Source organism: Chinchilla lanigera, unplaced genomic scaffold, assembly GCF_000276665.1.
Source record: "Chinchilla lanigera isolate Chin_1 unplaced genomic scaffold, ChiLan1.0 scaffold00058, whole genome shotgun sequence".
In the NCBI taxonomy this organism is placed as follows: domain Eukaryota; kingdom Metazoa; phylum Chordata; class Mammalia; order Rodentia; family Chinchillidae; genus Chinchilla; species Chinchilla lanigera.
Window position 1 is genome coordinate 10,483,000 of NW_004955459.1, and position 22,502 is coordinate 10,505,501.

At 49.0% G+C, this 22,502-nt stretch overlaps 1 protein-coding gene across 1 annotated transcript in view; it reads right to left on the reverse strand.

Annotated features, from left to right (window-relative positions):
* Positions 1–2,236, reverse strand: part of Steap3 (STEAP family member 3, metalloreductase) — a 43,330-nt gene extending 41,094 nt beyond the window's left edge. Inside the window, exon 1 of the mRNA XM_005397680.2 lies at positions 2,080–2,236. Coding sequence (XP_005397737.1) covers positions 2,080–2,167 — 88 coding nt within the window. The 5' untranslated portion in view covers positions 2,168–2,236. The remainder of the gene's footprint in view (positions 1–2,079) is intronic.
* Positions 2,237–22,502: the final 20,266 nt, after the last annotated feature.

Genomic DNA, 22,502 nt, shown 5'->3' on the forward strand with positions numbered 1-22,502 from the left:
TCATGTTGGCACTTGGAGTTGCTGAATATTCTATTTATAGAGCTCCTGGGATCACCCCTTTCCTGAAGACAAGAGTAGTCAGAATGAGAATCTAGATTCATGATCTACCTGGACCAGACAGAAGTAGAACGCGGATCATTCTTAGCCTCATGGATTGACCCAGCATTTATAGGCCAAGACAAAGGACATCCATTTTATGAGACTGAAAGATTTAATTGACTGTTAAAACAAGATAGCCAGAGGAAACCATGGGCCCTGATAGACTCTGACAGCCGTGGCCTGGAGCCAGGCCACCTGGATCTGGTCCTGTCTCAGCTGGGCAGGGTGGGCTTTGGCTCCAGGGAAGACACTGCTCCCTGCTGACGGTCTCCTTCCATTGACCAGGTACCAAAAGATTCCCCTGAAGCTTTTGGGTCCTGGGAGCTGTTCCCTTCTGTGAAAGAGGGAATGGGGACAGGCTGCCATGGAGAGGGTCCTGAAGGTGACTCAGGCAAAGGGGGGAATTTTCTTGGTGATCGTGATGACCCAGTGCAGGGGGCGTGGCCACACCCAGGGCAAGGGGAGGGAAAGGCCTGTGAGCCAGGCTGGCAAATCATACTGGGGCCTGAGATTTAGACATACAAACTGATTTCCATGGCACACTGTTGTGAACCCATGGTGCAGATTGCATCACATTATAAAGTGTGGCTTAGGGGCCTTGGGGACTGTGCCGTATGCACTCTAATATCCCTGCACTGCAGAGTGTGTTACCCTTCTGTGGTATAAGCATAGCATAGCCCTCCTTCCAGCCCTCTACTGGAAGCTGAACTCTCCAGGGAGGAAAAGGTAACTGAGCTCAAGGTAGTGAGAAACTGTGTGTCTGCAGAGATTTAACTGTGACCAATGCAAGGGTGTGGAGAAAGCTCCGGAGGCAGGTGTTAAGGGTACAGTGGGAAAAGGACAGGAGGTAGTGTGGGCCGTTTCTCCAAAGGAGCTCCCTGGTACATAGCGGGTACTTAATAAACTTTTGTGTGGTAGCTTGTGACTGGACCAAGGTGGCCCACTGGAATGCAGAAGTTCTGCCTAGCACCTCCAGGAAGCTTGCGCTGAACCCAGGAATAGGTTCTCCGTGTCTGTGATAGATGTGGCATTGCCTTTCCAGTGAAGGAGGTCAGAAACTACAGAAACCTGGGCCTCCAAACCTGCTACTCCAAAGGTGGTGCCCATAATGGTCGGTTGGGGAAGTTTTGACAGTTGCAGAGCTCCTGAATTAGAAACGCATTTTAACAAGGCTCCCTAGCAAATTGCCTGCATATGAAAGTTTGAAAGCACAGGTTTACAGTACAGCTGAGGAAACCGCCAACTCCTTGCGTGCCTGGGTCAAGATGGATCAACAGAAAGCTCTAATTGGGCGACAACCATTCTCACTTGGTTGCACTTGCACTGGCCTGGCAAGCACAAGGTCGTGAGTTCGATTCCCGGTACCAGAAAAACAAAAAGTTCTTGTGAGCCAATAGACTCGGGTAATCTGCTTCTGAATTTCTATAAATGTGGAGTCAATGACTCTACCCTCCACAGCACTCAGTGCCTATTGCACAAAGCGTCAAGAAACAAAAACTGTGCTGACTCCTTTCCAGTGCATGTTATTTCCCTTTTTGACTCTGCCAGCTAGGACTATCAGAACTATATTCCTGAACACATTATCTTTATTAAACATATTTCAATTTTACTTTCTTCTTTCCTACTTCATGATATTTCTGTGTCTAGTTTATTATTAAACTTATTGTTAAACTTTCCAATGTAAGCTCTCCCAAATTGCCTCTGAAACAACTCTATGAGCAAAACTAAATACAAAAGGCGCTTGCACTACAGTGGCAAATCTGCTTTTGCTCCCTGAACTGCCCTCACTCTTTCAGAGTAATGGTATCTCCTCTGCTGGACTTTGGGAGGAGGCCAGAGAATTGGAAGAAGTGTATCTCTTGGCCTTCTGCCAGGATTTATGGAGAAAAGAAACTCCAACAGCTGGGGCTCACTTAGGGGGTGCTCACTCCATGCCACATGCTACTGCCTGCCTCCTCCCTGCCCATCAGCCCAGCTTACCGGGTTTGTCCTTGCCAGATGACTTTCCACAGCCCTGGACAGGGGTGGTGGGGCAGGTGCCCCAGTCACCAGGGACCTCGGCTGCCATTTGTCTGTGTGCTGCTCCTTGTGCTGCTGGGACCCCTGGGTGGCTGGCTGGAGCTCACTCAGCACAGCTCGGGTGGTGGAGATCAGTACGAGCTGAGGCTGAAGGGTAACAGGTCACAGCTCCGCCCAGCTGGGGCAGAGCTGGGGGTTAGTGGCCTCAGGGTCATCTGCAAACACACTGAGGTCAAGGGCAGAGATAAGACTCGGGATGTGACCACCTGCTGAGTTCTTTGCTACCTTGGTCTTGGCCTCCAAGGGGAGTTAGGAAGTGACATTTCCTGACATGGTGGCAAGTACTGGGCTATGTTGAGACTCTGCAAAACAATTAGGATCAATGCCATTTTTTTAGATGATGATGTGGCTTGCTTGGCATTCATTATGCAATGTGGAAAAGGCCAATCTGGGACTGAAACCAATTCCCCCGCCCCAAATGTTTTCCTACTTCTCCTTCCTGTCTCCTGTGGGTGCTGACCTGCATGCCTTTGGTGACCCTCTTAACAAAAGGAGGTGGGGCCAGCAGGGTATGAGAGTTTAGCATGCACAGCACAAGCAGGATGACTGGTAGATCATTCTATCCCAGACACTCCTTGCAATGCACCCAGCTTGTCTGGGGAGATCTCAGTAGCTGCCCCAGCCTCTTAGCAAGATAATGGCTCCAGGTTGCATCTACCAGCTAGAAATCTGGTGCCCAGAATGGTTATATCAGTTCTTACTGGCTAGCTTCAGGGACACCACACTGAAGGCCATCATTCAGAGCAATCTTTAGACAATGCTGGTGGCTGCAGTATAGGAGAAGCCAAGGCCTTGCAGGGAATAAAGGAGATAATGGTCCTGTTCAGGGTCTTGGGCCACAACCAGCTAGGCTTGGGTCCCCTTGGGAAAAGGAGGAGCAGGACCTTGGCCTCTGGAAGCGCCCTTGGGGTAAAAGAATATGCATAGACTTTGGAGTTCAAATTCCTAGGTCTTCTTCACTGCGTTTCACCATTTCCTCCACTGTAAAATGAGAGGGTATATACCTCATCAGCTGGTTCAGGGCAGTAGGTGAGACATTATGAGGAAAGAGCCTGGCAATTAGTAGGTGTTCATTAAAAAGCATTCAGCTCAGCTGGGCATGATGGTATAGGCCTATAATCCCAGCACTCTGGGAGCTAAGACAGGAGAATTGCAAGTTCAGGCCCAACCTAGGCAGTGTAATGAGACCTCATCTCAAATAATAAATAAATAAATAAATAGATAGGTAGATAGATAGATAGATAGATAAAGACTGGAGCTGTAGCTTAGTGCAAAGTCCCTGGGTTCAATCCCCAGTATGGGCAGTTTGGAGGGGAGGCAGTCAGCCTATCAGAGAGGAAAAGCAGGAATATTCAGAGAAGAAAGCAGACTGCTGAAAAAGGCAGTTCCTCATTGAAATAGGTCTCCAGGCAGGTGGGCAGTGGACGCCAGCCCCTTCTCTCTGTCTCACACCGTTAGTGGACACTGTGGGCACCCCGGTCTGGGAGCCAGGTCTCCTCCTTCTTCAGTGGCTGGCCGTCTCATAGGCTCTTCTTGCTGGACCTCACATTCCTGCCAGGCTGCGGCGTCTGAAGTCCTGGTGCTGGAAACACGCATCCCCGCTGTGAGAGCTGCTGGGAACAGGCCCTGGCCTCTGCAGGCTTTGGGGGCTGGAAAGGCACAGCAGGAGCTGGTGTTGGGGCTGGGGGTGGAAGTGGTGGGGGCAGATGAAGGGAGGCCTGGTTTGCCTTGGGGAGAAGCCAGCCTTGACTGTGCCGTTGGGTGGAGCCTGGGAAGATCTTGAGCGGCCTGAGTGTTGGCGATAATAATAGCAAGGGTTTTTTTTTGAGGCTTGCCACATACCAAGTACCGGTCTAAGCGTCAGCACTGTATTAAGTCAGTTAATCTTTACAGTGCATTTTGCCTGTTTTCAAATATAGAAACTGAGGCACGAGAAAGTTAAGGCACAGCAGGGTGTGACAGTTTGGAATGGTGGTAGACCAGGTATTGAACCCACTGGTCTGTTCTAGTGCCCATGTCTGCCCCTATATCCTTGTGGTCCAGGCTTCTGCATTCACTGCAGAGGTACCTCTACCTGGCAGCGTGGGGAAGGTTGATCCACGAAGGAAGAAATGTACTTACTATGGGCAAGGCTCTAGGTTCCACCCCTAGCACTATATATAAAAAAAAAAAAAATTACAAAGAAAGACACAAAAGTGGGCTAGGCCTAATGAGCAATAGGCAGACAGAGCTGTCTTGGTAGGCTGCCAGCCCCTCCCCCAGGCCTAGTAGCTGCCTTTCAGTCGAAGTTTAAGGCCCTTGACCCAGAGTGAAAGGTTGCAAAAAGGCCGTTTGTCCAAGCCCAGGCCTCTTGCCTGTGAAGCACATGAAGCCCACGGAGGGAAGTCCTGCAAGGCCTGTGGTGGCCTTACCTACTGACTTGACACTTAGAAAGAATAGGCTTTTTTTTGTTTGTTTGCAGTGCCTGGCAAGGATGGAACCCCGGGTCTGGAGCAGGTAAGGCAGAGCTCTACCCCTGCACTATACCCTCAGGCCTGCCTTTGTTTTTGAAGAAACTCCTCTGAGGTGGAGGAGGAGGGAATTCCAGGCAGAGTGTCTGCTTGTGCTTGGGGGCAGAAGCTAGGTAAAGCCAGGACTCTGATTCTGAGGCAGCTTACAAAGCCTCTCAGTGTGTCCAGGTGCCAGTCCTTGAAGGAGCCTCAGTGCCTCCATTTCCTCTGATGTAAAATGAGGAGCCTTTAAACAGTTCAAGGAACCTGAAGTCTCTGCAGATGCCTTTGGGAGTGAGGGGATAGACAAGGCTAGGACTTCAGGCCCTATCCACCTTTTATCCAGGCCAGGGCTTTACGTCATGTACAAGTGAGGTCATACTGTTGATCCTGGGTTAGACATCACTAAAGTCCCCTCAGTGTCTAAGCTTCTAATCTGGCTAATTTAGGACTGTTTAGAGAATCAGAGGCACCAAGGCCAAGCCTTCCGCAGTTAGCAGGACTTCTGGTGGGAGCACCAAAGGCAATGGACAGTAGCTCCTAAGAAGCATTGGGGACAGCAAAAGGCAGGCCCAGGGAGATGTTTTCTGCTGGGGTAGGGAAGGGCTTTGGGTGTCCTCATGTCATGAAGCCACTGCTCTGTTGATTTACCTTCCTTGAACATAGAACTGCCTGAACATAGTAACTGTCTACAAGACACACAGAGAATGTACAGCACATGCAGATTTATGCTAATGTCATGCAAATGAAGCTGGCCTTAGGCTGGGTACCCTGGGATGGCAGCTGGTTGGGGTGAAATGCCCTTGTTTCTTATTTCTGACTTTGCCTTACGACTGAGAGGACTTTGTAGGGACAGACCCACGAGCTTCCCTCTGCACGTTCCCCCTTCTCAGCAGGCTTCAGCAGGAGACAACAAGGAATGATGGAACACTGTCAGTAGGCCCCATGGAGCAGGAAAGGACATGGTACCCAAGGGACACTGGAGAGGAAGGCTGCAGGCTCATTCTAGGGCTTTGCACAGACCGATTCAGTAATGTCCTCATTGGATACAAAGGACAGTGAGGCTTGGAGAGGTGCAGTGGAGTTCCCTATTCCGCAGTCAGGGTCAGAATTCCATCTGCGGCTGGCTGACTCTGGTTCTGCTTGCTGCCTTCACCATGTGTTGTGGAGGGTGCTGGGGTGCTGTGCCACCTGACCAATACATAATGCATGGGTGATAATGGACCTCCAAATGATATGATAGAAGGGGAATAAATGTAATACCCAACCTGCTAGATGTCCGATACACTGAGTTTGTGGTCCCTGAAATCAAAGAATCAGTTCTGAGGAACAATGGAGGTTAAGAGTAGGAAATTTTATTGAGGGAGTGACAACTCCTGAGAGAGACAGGAGGGTGCCCAAATGGGTTGCCAATGAGTCCACTTCTCAAAAAAAGTTTTATAGAGCAAAATCATGAGGTGGGTACAATGCAGGACAAAACTATGATCAACCAATAAGATTACAAGCATAGCCAGTTAGGTAGTGTTGATCCAATGGGGAAGCAAGTCACATGGCAAGTGTATGTGGAAAGTGTCAAGCCTGACCTGAGAGACTCCATATCTCTCCTTGTAAATAATGGGAGACAATAGGTTGCCGCTGCAAACAAGAAGTAAGGACAATAAAGACATTTAGGACCACACTTGAAGCTGTTCTGGCAGTAGTTCTATCCACACACCTGTACTGATTGCCCATGTAGGTTTGACTTCAATCACTTCATCCAGACTCTGAAATTCCTACCCCAATCTAAAAGTCCTATATAGACTCAGTCTCCTCTCCAGATAGCTCCTGGTGTCACTCCAGTGTCAGCCTGCCTGTATGTAGGTGAATAAAATCTGATCTTTCCCACAGGCTTGGTCTCTGGGTGTTGCCTCACGCTGCTAACTAAGAGAAAAAACAAGGATGCTTTTTGGGAAGGGATGAGTTAGGAGGTCCTGATCACCCACCCAGGTGACTGATACTTATTTAGAATATTGATCACTGTATGTTATTTATCCCTTGGGGTGGCATGTAGGTCTAGTCATTCCATCTTTATCTTGAGGCCTGGACTTCAGTGAACACACCTCCAGCCACAGTTGTAAAGTGTTCTTATCTTCCACACTAAGTCCTCTGAGGGCCTAGCCCTGTCTGAGTGCTGATAATGCTTCTGCCTAATTTAAGCTTTCTGTAATATGGCTACGTGCGTACCTAGCGTGCACGCAGCCCTGGGTTCCATCCTCAGTGCAGCATAAATAAGTAAACAAATAAATAAATGTTGGAAATAATATGGAAGAGGGGCATAGAGCCTCCAGAGCCTGATCCCTGACTGCCTTTCCAGCCTTGCCGAACACCCAGCTCTGCTTAACATGGCTGCCCCAGGGCACCTTTCCATTCCCAGCCCCAGTGCCTGGCTCAGGATGTGTTTTTCTTAATGCATGAAAGCTTATCTTCAGAATACTTAGAGGTTATTTCAGCCACTGAGGATCTTTGCTGCTGTTTTTTTAAATTAGCCCATGTCCAGGCCAGAATGTACTCTGAAATGGCACAGGTGAGATTTTCTTGCTGCCCGGAAGGGGTGTTCTTCCAGCAAGTCATTTGGGAAGAAAGGAAGTTAGTTGGGAATGGGAGGGATAAGGTGCGCCTTGCACATGGGGAAAGAGGACCTCTTGGGTCTGAGAGGCTGAGCTTAAGCTATCAGAAGTGGAGAAGAAAAGCTGCCCACCCTCAAGGAAGGGGCTTCTCTGTCTTTCCCTGAGCCACCTGCTTCCATCTGCAGGCTAAGGAAGTCTCATGGCCATAACTACAGACCAAGGGGAGCCCTCCTCCAAGGCCGAGGTCTGTGGGAGCTGAGAAGGCTGGACTTGGGCTAACTCCAAACTTTGAGGACATTTTGCTCAAAGTCATAGCTGGGCTTGATTGTGCAATCAGGGTTCCCATTCCTTCTCCAAAGCAAACAGGGCAGTGGTGGGCCCCAGTAGAGCATGCTCATCTTGAGGTAGGACAGAAGAAATAAAGATAGACAAGGGAATGGAGATTTTAAATAATTCTACTTTAAAGAAAAACTGCGGCTTCAGAATACAAGGCTGGTTTATTTACTCTTTTTTCTTCTCCCCAAACAGCAAACCTAGGCAACTCCCTTTCAGCTGCAAAGGGGTCTGCACTTTCCCCTTTACTTGCAAATGGCCCTCTTTTTCCCATGAGTGGACCAGGCTTCGACATTTCCCATAGGAATAGACGATTATCTCACTTGGGGTGGGCCGTCCTCTCCCACCCATTAAGATTAAGACTAAGGCTAAGACGAAGGCTACAGATTATGGAATTTCACAGATTTCCACCTCCCAAAACACACAAAAGATCCTGTTACCAACTGTATCATACCTCATTTCCCTGAGCACCCACACTCTGCTCTTGAGGGCATCCTATATCTACTTCTAAGAAATCTTTCGCGTGCTTCTTTTACTGGCACATCCTGAAAATTCTTTTTCCATGAGGAGAGTCAGCAGACCTGCAGACTTCTGTTAAAGGAGTGGGTTAAGTTTCATTTTTCAGCCTCGGGGACCCTCAGGCCCAGCCCGTGACAACCTCGCATGGTTGTCAGCATCAATGAGATATCAACACAGTGACTAGACCTGAGGCTGGGAGAAGACTGCTCATTCAGAGCCTGGGGAGACAATTTCTGGGAAATACATGGAAATCCCAGTAGTGGGTGGGACAAGCACATATACTTTGAAGGGCATGCACCTCTGGGTAGCTGGTGGTGAGACTTTGTGCTGTAGATTTCCGCCTCAGAAGCAACGGTGCTCTCTTTAGTCAGGCCACGTGTAGTGGGCTCTGAGACCCACACAGCCCAGCTTCACTCTGTCTCCAGCACCAGCCCAGCAGAGCATGGTGGAACAGCACTACAGAGGCCAACTTGGTAATGACCAAGAAATGGCCCAAGCTGGCCGGCGTCTTGGGATCTTCGTGGTGCGTGGGGTCTGCAGGCCCAGCACAGGCTTCTGTCCCACCAACCCGTGCACACTGGGGTCTTCCCCAGCAGCATGGATAGGAGGATTTGTCTCAATCCATGTGCAACGAGACACAACTTTCATTCCCCAGGGTATGACACAGGGAGCAGGTACAATTATGGGTAAAATAAGACGCCAACCCCCACAGCAGAGCCCTGAGTCCTTGGCAGAGGGCAAGCCAGAGCTGATGGTGGCGTGGACAGCCAAATTCTGGGGCAGCCCTGGGCCTGCTGCCCAGGCAGGGCAGACATGGGGGAAGGCCCACTTGGGCGGAGATGGAGGCTCAGCCTGTTTCACAGAACCATTAGCAAGGTGAGTGGCTGCTGAAAATTTAACCACAGGCCTCAGTAATGCTCTTGGAGAGGGGCTTCCCTAGGCGCTCAGACAGCATGATGTGGCTGCAGGAGCCGAGGCAGTGAGACAGCCAATGCTTTCAGCTTTGGGAACATGGGGAATGAAGAGGAAAGCCCCGCACAGATTTCCTCAAGTGTGTTTGGGAGTACACCTGAGGACTGGGGTGTCTCTGGCATGGAGCCCACTTGAGTTTCAGGCCTGGGAAGTCACTTTTGACCCCTGCCTGAAGCTCTGTTCCCTCACCTTGAGGGCCTCCCCTCTGGCATATGTGCTGAAGACAGGCCCACTGTCATCATTCAGCCTGAAATCTCATTCTTGGGGGAGAGGCCTCACCCTAGCGCCCTCCGGGGAGTGCCCCTACAGAACCAGAGACAGAAGCCCTGGGGCTCCCTCTGCTGTCACTAGGCTCCTCATGGGTGCAGCGGAAGCCCGGTTGCTTATGGGGCTGCTCGTGTGTGCTGGGCACTGCACATTATCATGCAGAGTTTAACCCCATGACTTTCTTTCTTGCTGGAACTTCAAGCTGTTGCTACAATTCTAAGTAGATTTTGTGTTGTTTAAACAATGCATCCAGGAAAACCTAAAGATATGAAAGAAACATACATATACACGATCACATAAGAGAACATCACAATTAACTGCAAGAAAAGTGAACGTTAAAAATACTATCAAAATTTAAAAAAAACCTATCAAATACACAGAGTTTCCAGAATCAGTCCCTTAAACACATCTTGAAAATAGTATTTTCAAGTCTTTTCCAGGTGTTTCTTACTTATATCTACAAACAAGTACACTGAGGTTTTTAAAAATGCCAGCTTTTTATTCTGAAAAGAGGCTGGATGTGTTGAGTTGCTTCAGCTCCTTCCTCGCTGCAGTAACCCAAGCCGTAGCGTTTCCTATGGGCTCTAAGTCTCCCCTGGTTGGCAACGTGCATGTTTGAAAGCCTTGGTTGGGTGGTTGATTTGTCAAATGGACATAAGGCAATGGCTTCCATGCTTTTGTCACATGGTTGTGTCACTGAGCCCTGTACACACATAATCAAATGTGGGTGTATGCCTATAATCCAAACAAAAATTTTAAGAGACATAACTTGCCCTTATGTGTGATGTTGTATTTGGTTTTTATAGAAGTTCTTTCTTCCTTCCTTCCTTCTTTCTTCCCTCCCTTCCTTCCTTCCTTCCTTCTTTCTTCCCTCCCTTCCTTCCTTCCTTTCTTTTGTCTTTTTTTCTTTTTTGTTCTTATACTGGGGATTGAACATAGGGCCTTCACACTGAACTACATTCCCAGTCTTTTTAAAATTTTTTACTTCGAGACATCTTGCTACATCACTAAGTTACCCCGGCTGGGCTTGGATTTGCAGTCCTTCTGCCTCAGCCTCCTCCATTTCATTCTTTTCCATTAAAGGGAAAGTGTGTAGGTCTTACTCTCTAACAAAGTTGCAAATCAAAGTTTGCACACCCTGCCTGCGGCCCTTGTCAGGTTGTGCATCACGGAGCGCATCAGGGCTACCGTGGGCTGGCTTGGATGTAACTTTTGGGCTCTGCACAATGGAGCCTGGTGGGGGAGAGGCATAGGTAGAGGACTGTCCCAGCCATACTCTCTCTTTGAACATGTACTTGGTATAGTGGGGCCAGAGGTTTTCACCCTATGTCCTACAGGGACTCAGGATTCCCTAAAAGGCCTGGTACATTTGACTTAGTCACTTGTCTATTCCTAGCTCTTTACCTGAACACTGGGAAGGCCATCGCCCATGAAATCTATGGGCTTTTCCAGCCAGGACATGGAAAGATTGTCCCACCCTGAACTTGACTGAATTTCTCCCTTAACCTTCCCATGTTCCTTCCCAGCCGTTACATCCTGTACAGTTAGAGACCAGAGCCATGGTGGGTGAGCCGCCAGAGTCTGAGGGGGGTGGCAGCACTGCAGGAAGCTGGTCAGGGCCCTGGAGAGGAGAGGAGCACAGGCGGGCTCGCCCTGGTTCTCTGTGGACTCAGCAGGAGAGGTGCCCACGCTACCTGTCACACTCCTCCCTCTGCAGCCCTCAGATGTTAGCGTCAGAAGGTGGCGGGGCAGAGGCCTGGAGAACTCTCAGTGGCAGCCCTAGCCTCAATCCCAGCTTTACCACTTAATGGGCCTATATCTTTTCTTTTCTTTTCTTTTCTTTTCTTTTTGTACTGGGAATTGAACTCAGGACCTTGTGCTTGCCAGGCAAGTGCTTGTGCCACTAAGCTATATCCCCGGCCCCTGTTTTTTTTTGAATTGGCACAGGTAGCTGTTTCTTTAGTGAGGGACATATTTGTTTATTTATATTTTTGTGATGTTGAGGTCCTGGAGCATGCTAGCTGAGGTGGCCACCACCTCTACCACTGAACAACACTCCCAGACCAAAGTAATTTTACTTTAAAAGACAGGCTGCAAGTTGAGCCACTTGGCTTTGGCAGAGACAGAATTTCTGCTAGAGAGGCAGAACCTCCTTTTCTTGGGACAGGCCTTCCTCCATTTGACGGAGGAAGGCAGACTTCCCTCCTCTCCCCAACCCCAGCCTGGAGCAGAGGGGCTGGCCCCACAGGACATCAATTGACTTACATCTGAAAGTACCAGGGATTTGGAATTTCAGGCAAGCTAGGGAAGAAAAGCAAAAAGCCAGAGCTCAAAACCAGGGAGAAGGGAGGATCAGAGAGAGGCGGGGTTCCAGAAACACCAGCCAGGCAGGAGCTTTCTTCTGGAAAAAGTGTGGGACATTTTTCTAGAAGCCATTCCCAGACCCACGTGCCAGTCAGTGTCCCCAGTGTTCCCAGACTTCTGTGAGCGTTTTCCTGAGCACAAGCCTTGTTGTGGGTACACTCTGGGGCTGAGGGAAGTGGTGGAGCCCCGCTGGTGGCAAGGAAGACCTTGGAAACTGTCCAAGAGCTATTGCTTCGGTTTTTCCCTCCTTGCTCCATGTCAAGGCAGATGCTCTCAGGGTCCCACTCAGCATCTGGGAGGTCCTCCTTGGTGGAGGCCTATAGCCTAAGTCTTATGCTTCTTTTTCTTCTCTGGCCCAATCTCAAATTCTCGTGGTTGTCTTTGCTGAAGCTCCCAGCAGCACACACTAGAACCCAAAGGATGTGTGCATGCGTCTGTGTGTATGTGTGTGTGCGTGCACACATGTGTACATTCATGCATGTAGTTTATTTGGGAGGAGAGCTCAGCTCAAGGAGCTGAGTTGCTCTCTGTAGGAGTTGAATGAAGAAAGAAAAGAAGTCAAGTTAAGTGTGTTTTTGAACTGATCTCTGTCCTGCTGGCTGGAAGCTTCTAGTGAGTGTGTAGGCTTCTGTCTCCCTACTCTGCAGCCCAAATACCTGTGCCCCTCCAGAGGTCCCTGGCAAAGGCTCTGCTGTGTAACAGAAGCCCTGGGCCAGCAGAGGGAGTGAAGGCCTTCTGGGGCCATGGCTGTGGTCAGAGGTTGGCCAAGGGGGTATAAGACAGGCAGAGGCACATGATACAGACCAAGTGGGACCACACAGTACAGACACCTATCAGTAACAGTGCAATCCCTGTTCTCAGCCACCTCTTTCATTATCCAGCTGGGAACAAATACTGGATATGCCAAGCAATTGGTGAGGCCAGAGAAGACTGTCTAATCCAGTTTCACAGCCACTTAAGGATGGATGATGATGTCAGAGCTGGAAGACATTATTTTTTTTTTATGTTTTGTTTGAGAGCGATCTACCTCTGTTGTCCAGGTTGGGCTTGAACTACTAGGATCATGGGTTGATGTAGTCCTCCTGCCTTAGCCTCCAGAGTAGCTGGGACTATAGGCATGCATGCTATTGTGTTTAGCTTGGAAGGAATTTCGAACATCCTCTGGCTAATTCTAGTCCAACTTTCTGCTTTAGAGACAAGAAAATTGAGGTCTGTTTATTTATTTGCTCAACAAGTGAGCCTTTTTATGACAGTGAAAAGCAGAAGAGGTTAAGTGACTTCCAAAGGTGGCCATGTGCTGAGTGATGCTCCATTAGGCACTTTGGGGATGGTGAACGTGGGCTGGATGGGGCATAGGATGGGGGTGGAAAAGCTCAGCTTTCAACCAGCACCTCTGCTGGTGAGGGTACCACTGGAGGAAGAGTTCCCGGTATTTTGGACACATCCAGGAAGACCTGGGGGCCTTTGCTAAAATCTTTACCCATCTTCTCCAATTATTAATGGATATTGATCTGCAAATAAATGCTGAAATGTAGAAGGTTCAGGCTCCACTTAAAGAATGGACATCAATTCTTGTGACAAAATTTGAAGTTCTGCAGTAAACACTCCTCCCCTATCCTGCACTTTTTTTTCCTCCTCTTTCAGTACTGAAGATTGAACACAGGGCCCATTCATGGGCCCTTGAGCATAAAATCATCCTGGCTCAGTCTCTTAGGTAGCTGGGATTACAGAAGTCTGCTACTGTTCCTGACTCTGGCTCTGTCTCTTTAACGTCAGTGGATTTAGCTCTCCACTTTGGGGCCTCAGTTTCCCCATGCATATATGGAACCCTGCTAGAGCCTTGCACAAAAGCATGCTTGATGACTGGCTGGTTGGTCAAATGCATGGGCCCATAGAGCCATCAGCCTTTACCAGTAGGCTTAGAGGTAATCTTGTGCAAACTCCTCTATCAAAGGTGCAAAAACCAAAACACAGAGAGAGGAAACATGGACTACCTCCAAACACTCACAAGCAAATGAAGTAGGCAGGTCCTTAATTGCTCAGGGGACAAGTGTCATAGCGGAGGCGTACTGAGGGCACAAGCATTAATGAGTTATGGTAAAGTCTGCTGAGGCTGCTTTGCATGGTGAGAACTGAGCTGAAAGTGGCTTCCATTCCCAGGTGCCATGGGTGGATAGGCCAACATCATGTTCCCCTCTCCCCTTCCGTAATCACCAGGATTCTACCACGACAGACCTGAAATCTGTCAGCTTGCAGCAGGACACAAGCTTCTCACAGAATTCAGGGCACCTGAAGAGAAACAGGTCAGAGCCCCAGGCACCTGAAAGACAGCTGGGGTCAGGGAGCAAGTACTGCTTGAGCAGGACACTGTGGATGCCAGTGTGAACACTACTGGCTCTGCTGTCTCGGTAGCCAGGGGCTGGACAGCCCCTCAGTCAGCAGGACTCCTGAGCTGTTCAGGCACTGCACACAAAGTCTCTTGGGGAGCATCCAACTGACTGAAGGCTGGACATGTGCCTGCTGCCCAGGTTGCCCAGGCCAAGGAGAACAAGGTGGTATTTTCCCAGCTGTCCTAGAAAAGACAGGTCCTTTCTTCCCTCAGGTCCCCCAAAGTTCTGTCTATCCATTTGTCTGACCATCACCCAACATCCTGAGACCTGGGCCTCTCCACTACACATTCTGTGCCTGCCCTCTGCTCTTGTTCCATGTAGGGGAAACTGAAGGAGGGTGACTGGGTACAAGAGGTGCAAGCAAGTTGGCAGATGTTCATCAGCACCTGGTGCTTGGATGCAGAGGTGCTCCCATAGTTCTGTCGCTGTGCTATGTTAATTTTCTGAATGCAAAATGTAGTGCTAGGGCTTTCCTTTCTGATGGCAGAATTGGTCTCAGGAGCCTCTGTTAGCCCTCAGGGTGATAGCTGTCAGGGTGAAGGAAGGACAGCAGGAGCTTTCCCCAGGCCACGCACACACACTCGCTTGCATTTGGAACTGATTGGCCCTGTGGCTTGCTCATTGCTCAGCCAACAGAAAATAGCATTGGCCCAAATAGACCACTTGGAGACAAGCATTCCTTCACTTGCTTACTAGCCCTGACCGTCTGTCCCTCCATCCATCCCATCATCTGTCCCCCCATCTATCCCCCATCCCTCCATCCCTCCATCCCTCCATCCATCCCTCTGTTCATCTCTCCATCCTATCCATCTCTGTGTACACCCTACCATTTCTTCTTTCATGCAACATTTATGGACAACTGCTCATGTGTGCTTTGGGGGCTTTGAGGTGAGGGGAAAGTAGGAGATGATAACAAAGAACAACACTTCAGTGTCTCATGTGCTGATGCAGAAGAAGGTTTACCATAAGAGACCTTCTTGCAGGTTCTCCGGGTTCTGGGCCTTAAATAGGCCTCACGTGAGCTATAGAAATGTTGAAAACACTTGTGTCCCCCAAGGAGCTTGAGGTCTTCTGGGAAGGAAGGCTAGCTGTACAAAGAGCCAGCATCAGGGCAATGCTCTCCCTGCTGGAAGAGCACTGGGAAAGGATTAGTTCTTGCTAGGGGGTGAAAGAATGTCACATTATTTTACTTACTTTTAATCAAATCAAAGTAGCTGCAAGCCCCCATTTGTCAAGATGGATAAAAAATCTGTATCTGTCAGATTTGGGGCAGGACTGACCTGATTAAGCACTTGGGCAAAAGCCCCCTACTGTGCCATTCTCATTGGTGTCTCTGCTAAGCATCTCTCCCAGAAGATGACCCCTTGGTGGCTTGAAGGGGTCCCTCAGCTCCCTGGATAGGATATTGCTTGTGGGTCTTCACTGAAGTTGGAATCCTTGGGGTGTAATTTCAACATCCATAAGAACTTTCCTCCATGAGATCTGCTCTCTGCTTGGGAAGAGGTTTAAAAAGAGCCATGTGTTCTGGCCACCTGAGAAGATCCATCCCCAGTCTCTAAATTTCTATTCCTAGACCCTGAGGAAGACTCCAAAATTCTTCTTCCCTTCCTGGAATCCAACCTTCTCCAGCCCTGGTGCCCTTTCCTTCTAGGAAATGTAGCTCCATGGACTATATGAGTCCAGACTTCTGAACCCCTCCAGTGGGTGCCTTGTATCCCTGGGTATCTCAGCAACTTCTGATTTTAGCTGGCTGAGTAACACAGAACAGTTAACTCAAAGTTGACCTAGGGTACTTCTTGGTAATGAGGTGACAAAAATATCTACAGGAGCAAAGGGGATGCTACTAGGGTCCTCTCAGATCCCTTTCATTGTTTCTGTGCATCTGGCTCCTGGTTCCAAGTATCTGGTGACTCACATCTGGGTCTCTCTCCAGCTGACCACTTTTGGGCATCTGGTGGCACCATGCCCACATGCACGCATGGATGGCCTGGCTGCCAGGGAGCCGGCAGCTTCCTGGGGAAGCCTTTAGTGACTGACCAGGGCTAGGGTACTAAAGCCCAGCTCCTCTACTTTAAGTTGGGATTATTTCTATTGAGCTGAGGCTGGGATCAATGTTGCCTGGCACATGTCCATTTTAGTTTCTTCCCTTTCCCTCTCCTGTTTTGCCCATCTCCTTGTCTATTCTCCTGTGAGCCTGCCCTCAATTAGTCACATGAATGTTTGTCTCAGGGGCTGCTGCTGGGGAACCTGATCTCTGACACTCAGAAAGGACAAAACAGAAATTTCTGTCTACCCTGACAATCTCCGGGGCTGGGGTTGTTTCCTGGCAGTTTCACAGCAGAAGGGACACTGAGGCCTAGTCTATTTCCTTTATCTTTGCTGGGTCAGAAGGCACCTAGAGATCTACCCAGTCCTTGTCTCTGGGTAGGACAGATGACCAGCTGGCCCAGCTCAGACCAAGGAGAAGCAGCTCTGCAGGGCACAAGAGAGAAAGATGGAATGGTCTGAGCAGACCACAAGTTCAAGGAGCCTTACTGTGGTTCAGCTCCCCTAGTGAATGTCATTACTGTTGTAAGGAGAGGGGTATAAGCGAAGCTCAAATCCAGAATAAGGGACATGAAGTACCATTTATCCCAGCAAGACCACCTGCTGTGGAAGTGTAGCTCACCTGGAAGCCGAGCTGAAAAGCAATATTAATGGTCTGGATGGATCCTCCTAGCTGCCCTTGTGTCAGATGGCTAAGGAGCTGGAAACCAAGGTGTGGAGCCCAGGCAGCCTGTTCTCTGCAGGCCAAGTGGAGGGTTGGGTCTTCCTAGGGGGAACAAAGAAGGCTGAATGGGACATATGGGATTGAGCTCAGCTTTAGAAGGTTAAAGGAGTTCACTGGGGGAGGGAAAGGGCAGAGGGAACTTAGCCTTCTATTTACTCTGGGACCTTGAGCAAAGCTGTTTCACTTCTTTAAGCCTCACTTTCCATTTCTGTAGCACGGGGGCAATATTATTACCTAATTCACCAGTCCCAGTGAAGATTAAATACACTAAGCATATGAGGAGCTTAGCATTGGGCCTGACCCATAGTAAGTGCAGAGAAAATTGTAGCCATTGTGAGCAGGAGAGTCTTTAAAGGAATTAGTTTGTCAACCTGACACGTACTTGCATGAGGAGATTGAATGCCAATGTTTGCCTCCCTCTACATCTTCCTCCATCTTAAACTTGGCCAGCCCCCTGCTTTGGTCATCGTTGCATGTGCTCTGTGGTGGACACTGTAACAGCCACTCAGATTCCCCTTCTGTGCAGAGGTTCCCATTTCCCCAGCTCATGTTCCCCCGGGAGTAGCCCATATTCTAGTAGGTGAGATGGTGGCAGAGGTCATTCCACTTGGCTCAGTTTGGGACACTCTGAAGGGCCACTCAGCTCTGGAGTTCCTCATAGATCAGCTGAGGCCTGTGCTGGGGCTGCATCTGTTTGACTTCTTCCTCTGCCCAACCTTGCCTTGGTCTTGCCCTTATAAAGCCCTCTCCCTGCCTGCAAACCCCACCTAGGACACGCCTTGTGTGTTTTATGCGTGTCTGCATACCAATCAACTTACTTTCTCCAATAAAACAGGAGAACTCCTGAGCAAGGGTCATGAGTTCTCGTCAACGGTCCCAGCACCTGGTGTGGAACAGCAGGAGTATCAAGGCTAGTACAGAGGAGAAAGTGCACAGCTATGGGGTGCAGCATCCATGAAAGTGGCTTCTGAGCTAAGTGCTCACCCCGTGCATGGCATGTGATTGGCTGGCTAAGCACAGAGGGCACAGTTTGGGGGCTGACGTCTGTCAGGAAGCTGTAGACTCCTGAAGAGGGTGGCAAGCCCCATTTCCTGATACCTTTCCAAGGACATCTTCTAAGTATAAGAGAGAATGGGGATCCATGGGACAGAAGTATGGGGAGCTGAGCCCAGCAGTGCAAAGTCTGGCAGATCGGAAGTCTAGGGTCTGCAGTCTGAGTGGGCAGGGAGATCAGGACACAGTGACCATGCATGGCACAACTTCTGGTGAAGGGACAGGATGGAAGAAGGGTGAAGATTTGCAAGCATACCTCTAATGGTGAGAATCTGGGGAGGACTGCACACTCAGTCTTAGCAAGGTCAGGGGTAGAAAAATGAGTTGGAACCTAGACAGCCAACTGGAGAATGTGGAGGGAGAGAAGGCTGAAGATCCAGTCTAGGGGTGGTGTGGGTAGAAGAGGGACAGAGAGACAGGCAGGAATCAGAGGACAGGGACAGGGAGGGACGGATCATGGGGATCAAGTGTTGCTTGAAGATCCAGGAGGTCAAGGTCGTGAGGAACCTTGGACTTGGTTCTGGGGGTCCCTGCTGGCCTTAGGGGGCCTAGCTAGGGCAGTAACTGAGAGCACACGCTCTCCTGTCTGAGCTGGGCTCAGTGGTAGTTCTTTCACTTGCTCCCTGGGTGGCGCTGGAGGGATCAGTTGCCCTCTCTAGTCTTCTGTGGCTGCCTCACAGACTAAAGGACACAGTACTTGGAAAAGCTCTTGGGCAGCTCTTTTCACCTTGCCGTGGTGAGTGCCAGTCATGGGCAGCAGGTGTCACTGCAGGGAGAGCAAGGCCAGAAGGGCTTTGTGAGGTGGGAGACAATTCCTCCGGGCGCTCTGAGGAGCGGAGTGCCTGGGCAAAGAAGAACCGAATGTGGGAAACAGAAACTGGTCCTGGAGGCAGTGGCAGGTGCACAGGCACGTGGAGTGGGGGCATCTGGAAGCTTCCCTGGGCCACTCCAGGCTCAGAGCAGCAGGGTCCATTTCCCCTCATCATGGCTGTAAAATATGGGATGACACTAGATTTGGTCATTAAGTAAATGGGATAAAGAAATAATTGGAAAATGGATCCCTGTCCAGAAGGAGTGGAATTGTTCCCTGGGCTATTCTTGTCTGTGCCCTGTTCTCTGAGTAATCTGCAGAAGCCAGGCAAAGAAGAATGTCAAGATCAGGGCAACGAGAAACTCCGCCTTGAAAAGGACCGGAAATTACCAGCTGCAGAAACAAAAGCCTTTGTCTCCTGAGCAGGAGGAGGAAAAAAATGTCTTTCATGTTTCCTGGAGGAGGAGGTGAGGGAAGGAAGGACAGTTGCAGTGAGTCCTGAATGACACTGGGGCCCAATGTCTTCCCTCCTGGGAAGGAATGGCTGGGGCTGATACAGACCTGCTGGGCAGGGGCCTTGGGACAGGGGGAAGCTGGAGGTGGGGTGTGTGAGCAGCACATGCTTTTGCCTGCAAATCCTTTGACCTGTCTCCTGACCTCTGCAGTTTACATCCTTGTGGTCAACCCTCAGCACACTCACCAAACCAGAGCACCTCCTTGGGCCCCAGTGGACAGAAAATTGGGGTTTTTGTCCAGCATGCAGAGCTGGGAGGAATGGTTTTCAGGTGGAGCGGGGAAGGGGAGGATGGATGACAACCTCTCCTTCTCTGGCGCCCCCATCCTTTATAGAGAACCCATAGTGTTCCATCCAAATGCTGACCTGGCTGTGCATGGTGGTATGCACCTGTAATCCCAGCTACTCAGGAGGTTAGGGAACTCTATTTGCAAGTCTGGGGTTAGCCTGGGCAAGTTTAGTGAGATCTTGTCTCAAAAGTAAAAAGGGCTAGGGCTGCAACTTAGAGCTCCCTGGGTTCAAACCCCACTATTGCTAAAACAAAAACAACAAAAACCCAACAACTTCAACCTAGTGGTTAAACAACTTCAACCTAGCCGACCATGTGGCTTTGGGCTCCAACAACCCCAGCAGGTATAGCCTAAGCTCCCACCTCTCACCCTCCCCACACCTCACTGTGAAATGCACCAAAAGAAGAAAGCTGTTCTTGTCCTTCTCTAGGACTTTGCAGCAGCAAGCTCTGCGTTAGCCACCTGATATGTTTAAAAAGATTTAAAAAGTCAGGAGCAGCTCCCCAGGTTCATCAACTGTCCAGGGCTATACTCATTCTTCCACACTACATTGGAAAGAGATGTACTGGAAGCAATGGGTATCTGTAGCAACTGACTTATTTTGTTCACTTGTTTAAACCTCAGGTCTCTTGACACATAACCTGTAATCCCAGCTGCTCAGATTATCAGGGAGGATCATGAGTTTAAGGCCACTCTGAGCACAAAGTAAGAGCCTTGTCTCAAAAAAATATAATAAAATAAGATATACATTCTTGGATTTTCCTCCACGGCTGCAGAAACAAAATCCCCAGAAACAAAAACTTTAAATAAGTAGATGCTTGACTAGAAGCAAACCTATCCCAAATGCCATATTTCAGGCTGGGAATGTAGCTCAGTGTGGAGCCCTTGCCTAGCATACATAAAGCCCTGGATTAAATTCTCCCACTCTAAAAAAATATTAAATATTATATGCCCTATCCTTACCTAAGCACAGATTACCCTACATGAAATAGCTACATGCAGAAAGACTTACAAAATTGTCCTTGGTTTTACAATGTGAAAACCATTGCAATTCTCTAAACACGATATACAAGGATTTCATTTTGTTTTGTTAAACATTGAGAGCAAAACAACTTACTTAAAGATGGAGATGAAATGTGAATAATCAAGCCAGTAATGAAAAGGGGGATTTTTTTGAAAAGGAGGATTTCTATAGAATCAATTTTTCTTTAGCCCATCTCCATTTCCATTTGATGTTGTTCATCAAAACATATCATTGGTCTTCTAGGAAAAGAAAAAGAAAAGAGAAAAAGGAAAAAACAAACAAAGAAAATAAGGAAGGAAAAATGCAAAAAAATGTGCCTGTGGCTTTGTACAACTAATGAGCTAGAGGTAAAGGAAGTTTGCGAGAGTCATCAGCATGTGTAGAGCCCTTCTTCCTGCTACTAGGATGCCATAGTGAATGCTTGTCCGCCAGTGACTGTGTAAGCACTGTCTCCCCGGCAGCAGCTGTCCACAGAGTCAGAATCTGGTGCTTCCCATGAGTTTTGCTAAAGATCACTTGCCCCTTAGTTGAAAGCTTCACCATAGGACCTCCTCTCCTGGCCCTTTAGCATGAATGTGACCCCTGCTTAGTTTCTCCTGGACCACACCAGTGCCGTTGTCTCCTGTTGCTATCACAAGAGAGAGTCCTGTTTCACACCAGGGAGGTACAGATAGGGTGCCAGGAGGAATGTGTCTCCTTTCTGAGAGCCCAGCCTCCTGAGTTGAGGCCCTAGTTGGCCCTGGAGTTCACAGCCATCTCTCCTAGAAAAAGAAAGAATGGTCTGATGAAAGGTTATGCCTCCCAGTTTTTAGATGTAGAGAGACAACTGTGGTGACAGTTAATTTTATGTGTCAACTTGACTCTGCCCACCACCTTTGACATTGTCCTGCTGAGCACAAAGTCTCTGCAAGTGAACCCCGGGGAGACAAACCACAGCCAAATTATAACAGTCTCCAAGGGGTGGACTGTATCGTGATAGCTTCTTCAGGTGCTGGCTGCTCCCTTGCTCTTTAGCTCCAGGCAAGATGAGGCAATGATGTTGGTGTTGTTAATGCTCAGTGTGGCTCTCTGCTACTGGGTCCACTGAAGGTACTTTGTGGTGGAGGAGCCCTGTTGGTACCAGGACTCCTGAAGCCAGGTGTAAGGGACTTGCCTCTTCCTTGCCTGGACCACTGTTGCTGCTAACACTGCCGATGCTTTGTACCTCTGCAGTCCTTGGCAGGAAGAGAAGTTGCTTGCCTGGGGTCTACACACATTTTATTGCTTTGAAGTCACTGCGCTTCCTGCATTGAACCTCACTGGGGAATACAGAAGTCTCTCAGATGGAGCAAGAAGCTCTAGATTTTTGTGTTCTGAATAATTAATATGTGAACTGTAAGGTGCAAACTGTGATACAGTTATGATTTGCCCCATTTTTCAAATGGATGTCTAGAGTGGCTTGTCTGAAGTCGCACAGCCGATGAGCAGCAGAGAGTCACCTTGCCAAGGCCAACTCAGTACTCAGAGCTGACGGCATTGCACCATGACAGAGTTTAGCATCTGGGTATGTCCTTTCTTTTTTCCCTTAAAACAATCAGCTGGCATTTTGTTGAATAAATCAGTCTCACTGGTCACAGAGTTGTTTGACTGATTTCTGTTTGTCTATTACCTGCCCCCTAAAACAGAAGTTTTACCATCCTTCGTATCTCCCTGAATTCCTGTTACCCTCTTGTCTCATATCTATCCATCACAGCCCTGCATCCTCCGTGTGTGGGACCTGCCATCTCTCATGGTCATTAAATAGAACGCAGGGACAGCTGCCGGCCCAAGGGGTTCTATGTCTACGTGGCATGGTAGAAGAGCATGGTTCTTGGATTGGACAGTCTGAAAGCCAATAGTTTCTAGAGGGCAGAATGAATATGGGCAGAATGTTCCCCTTTATG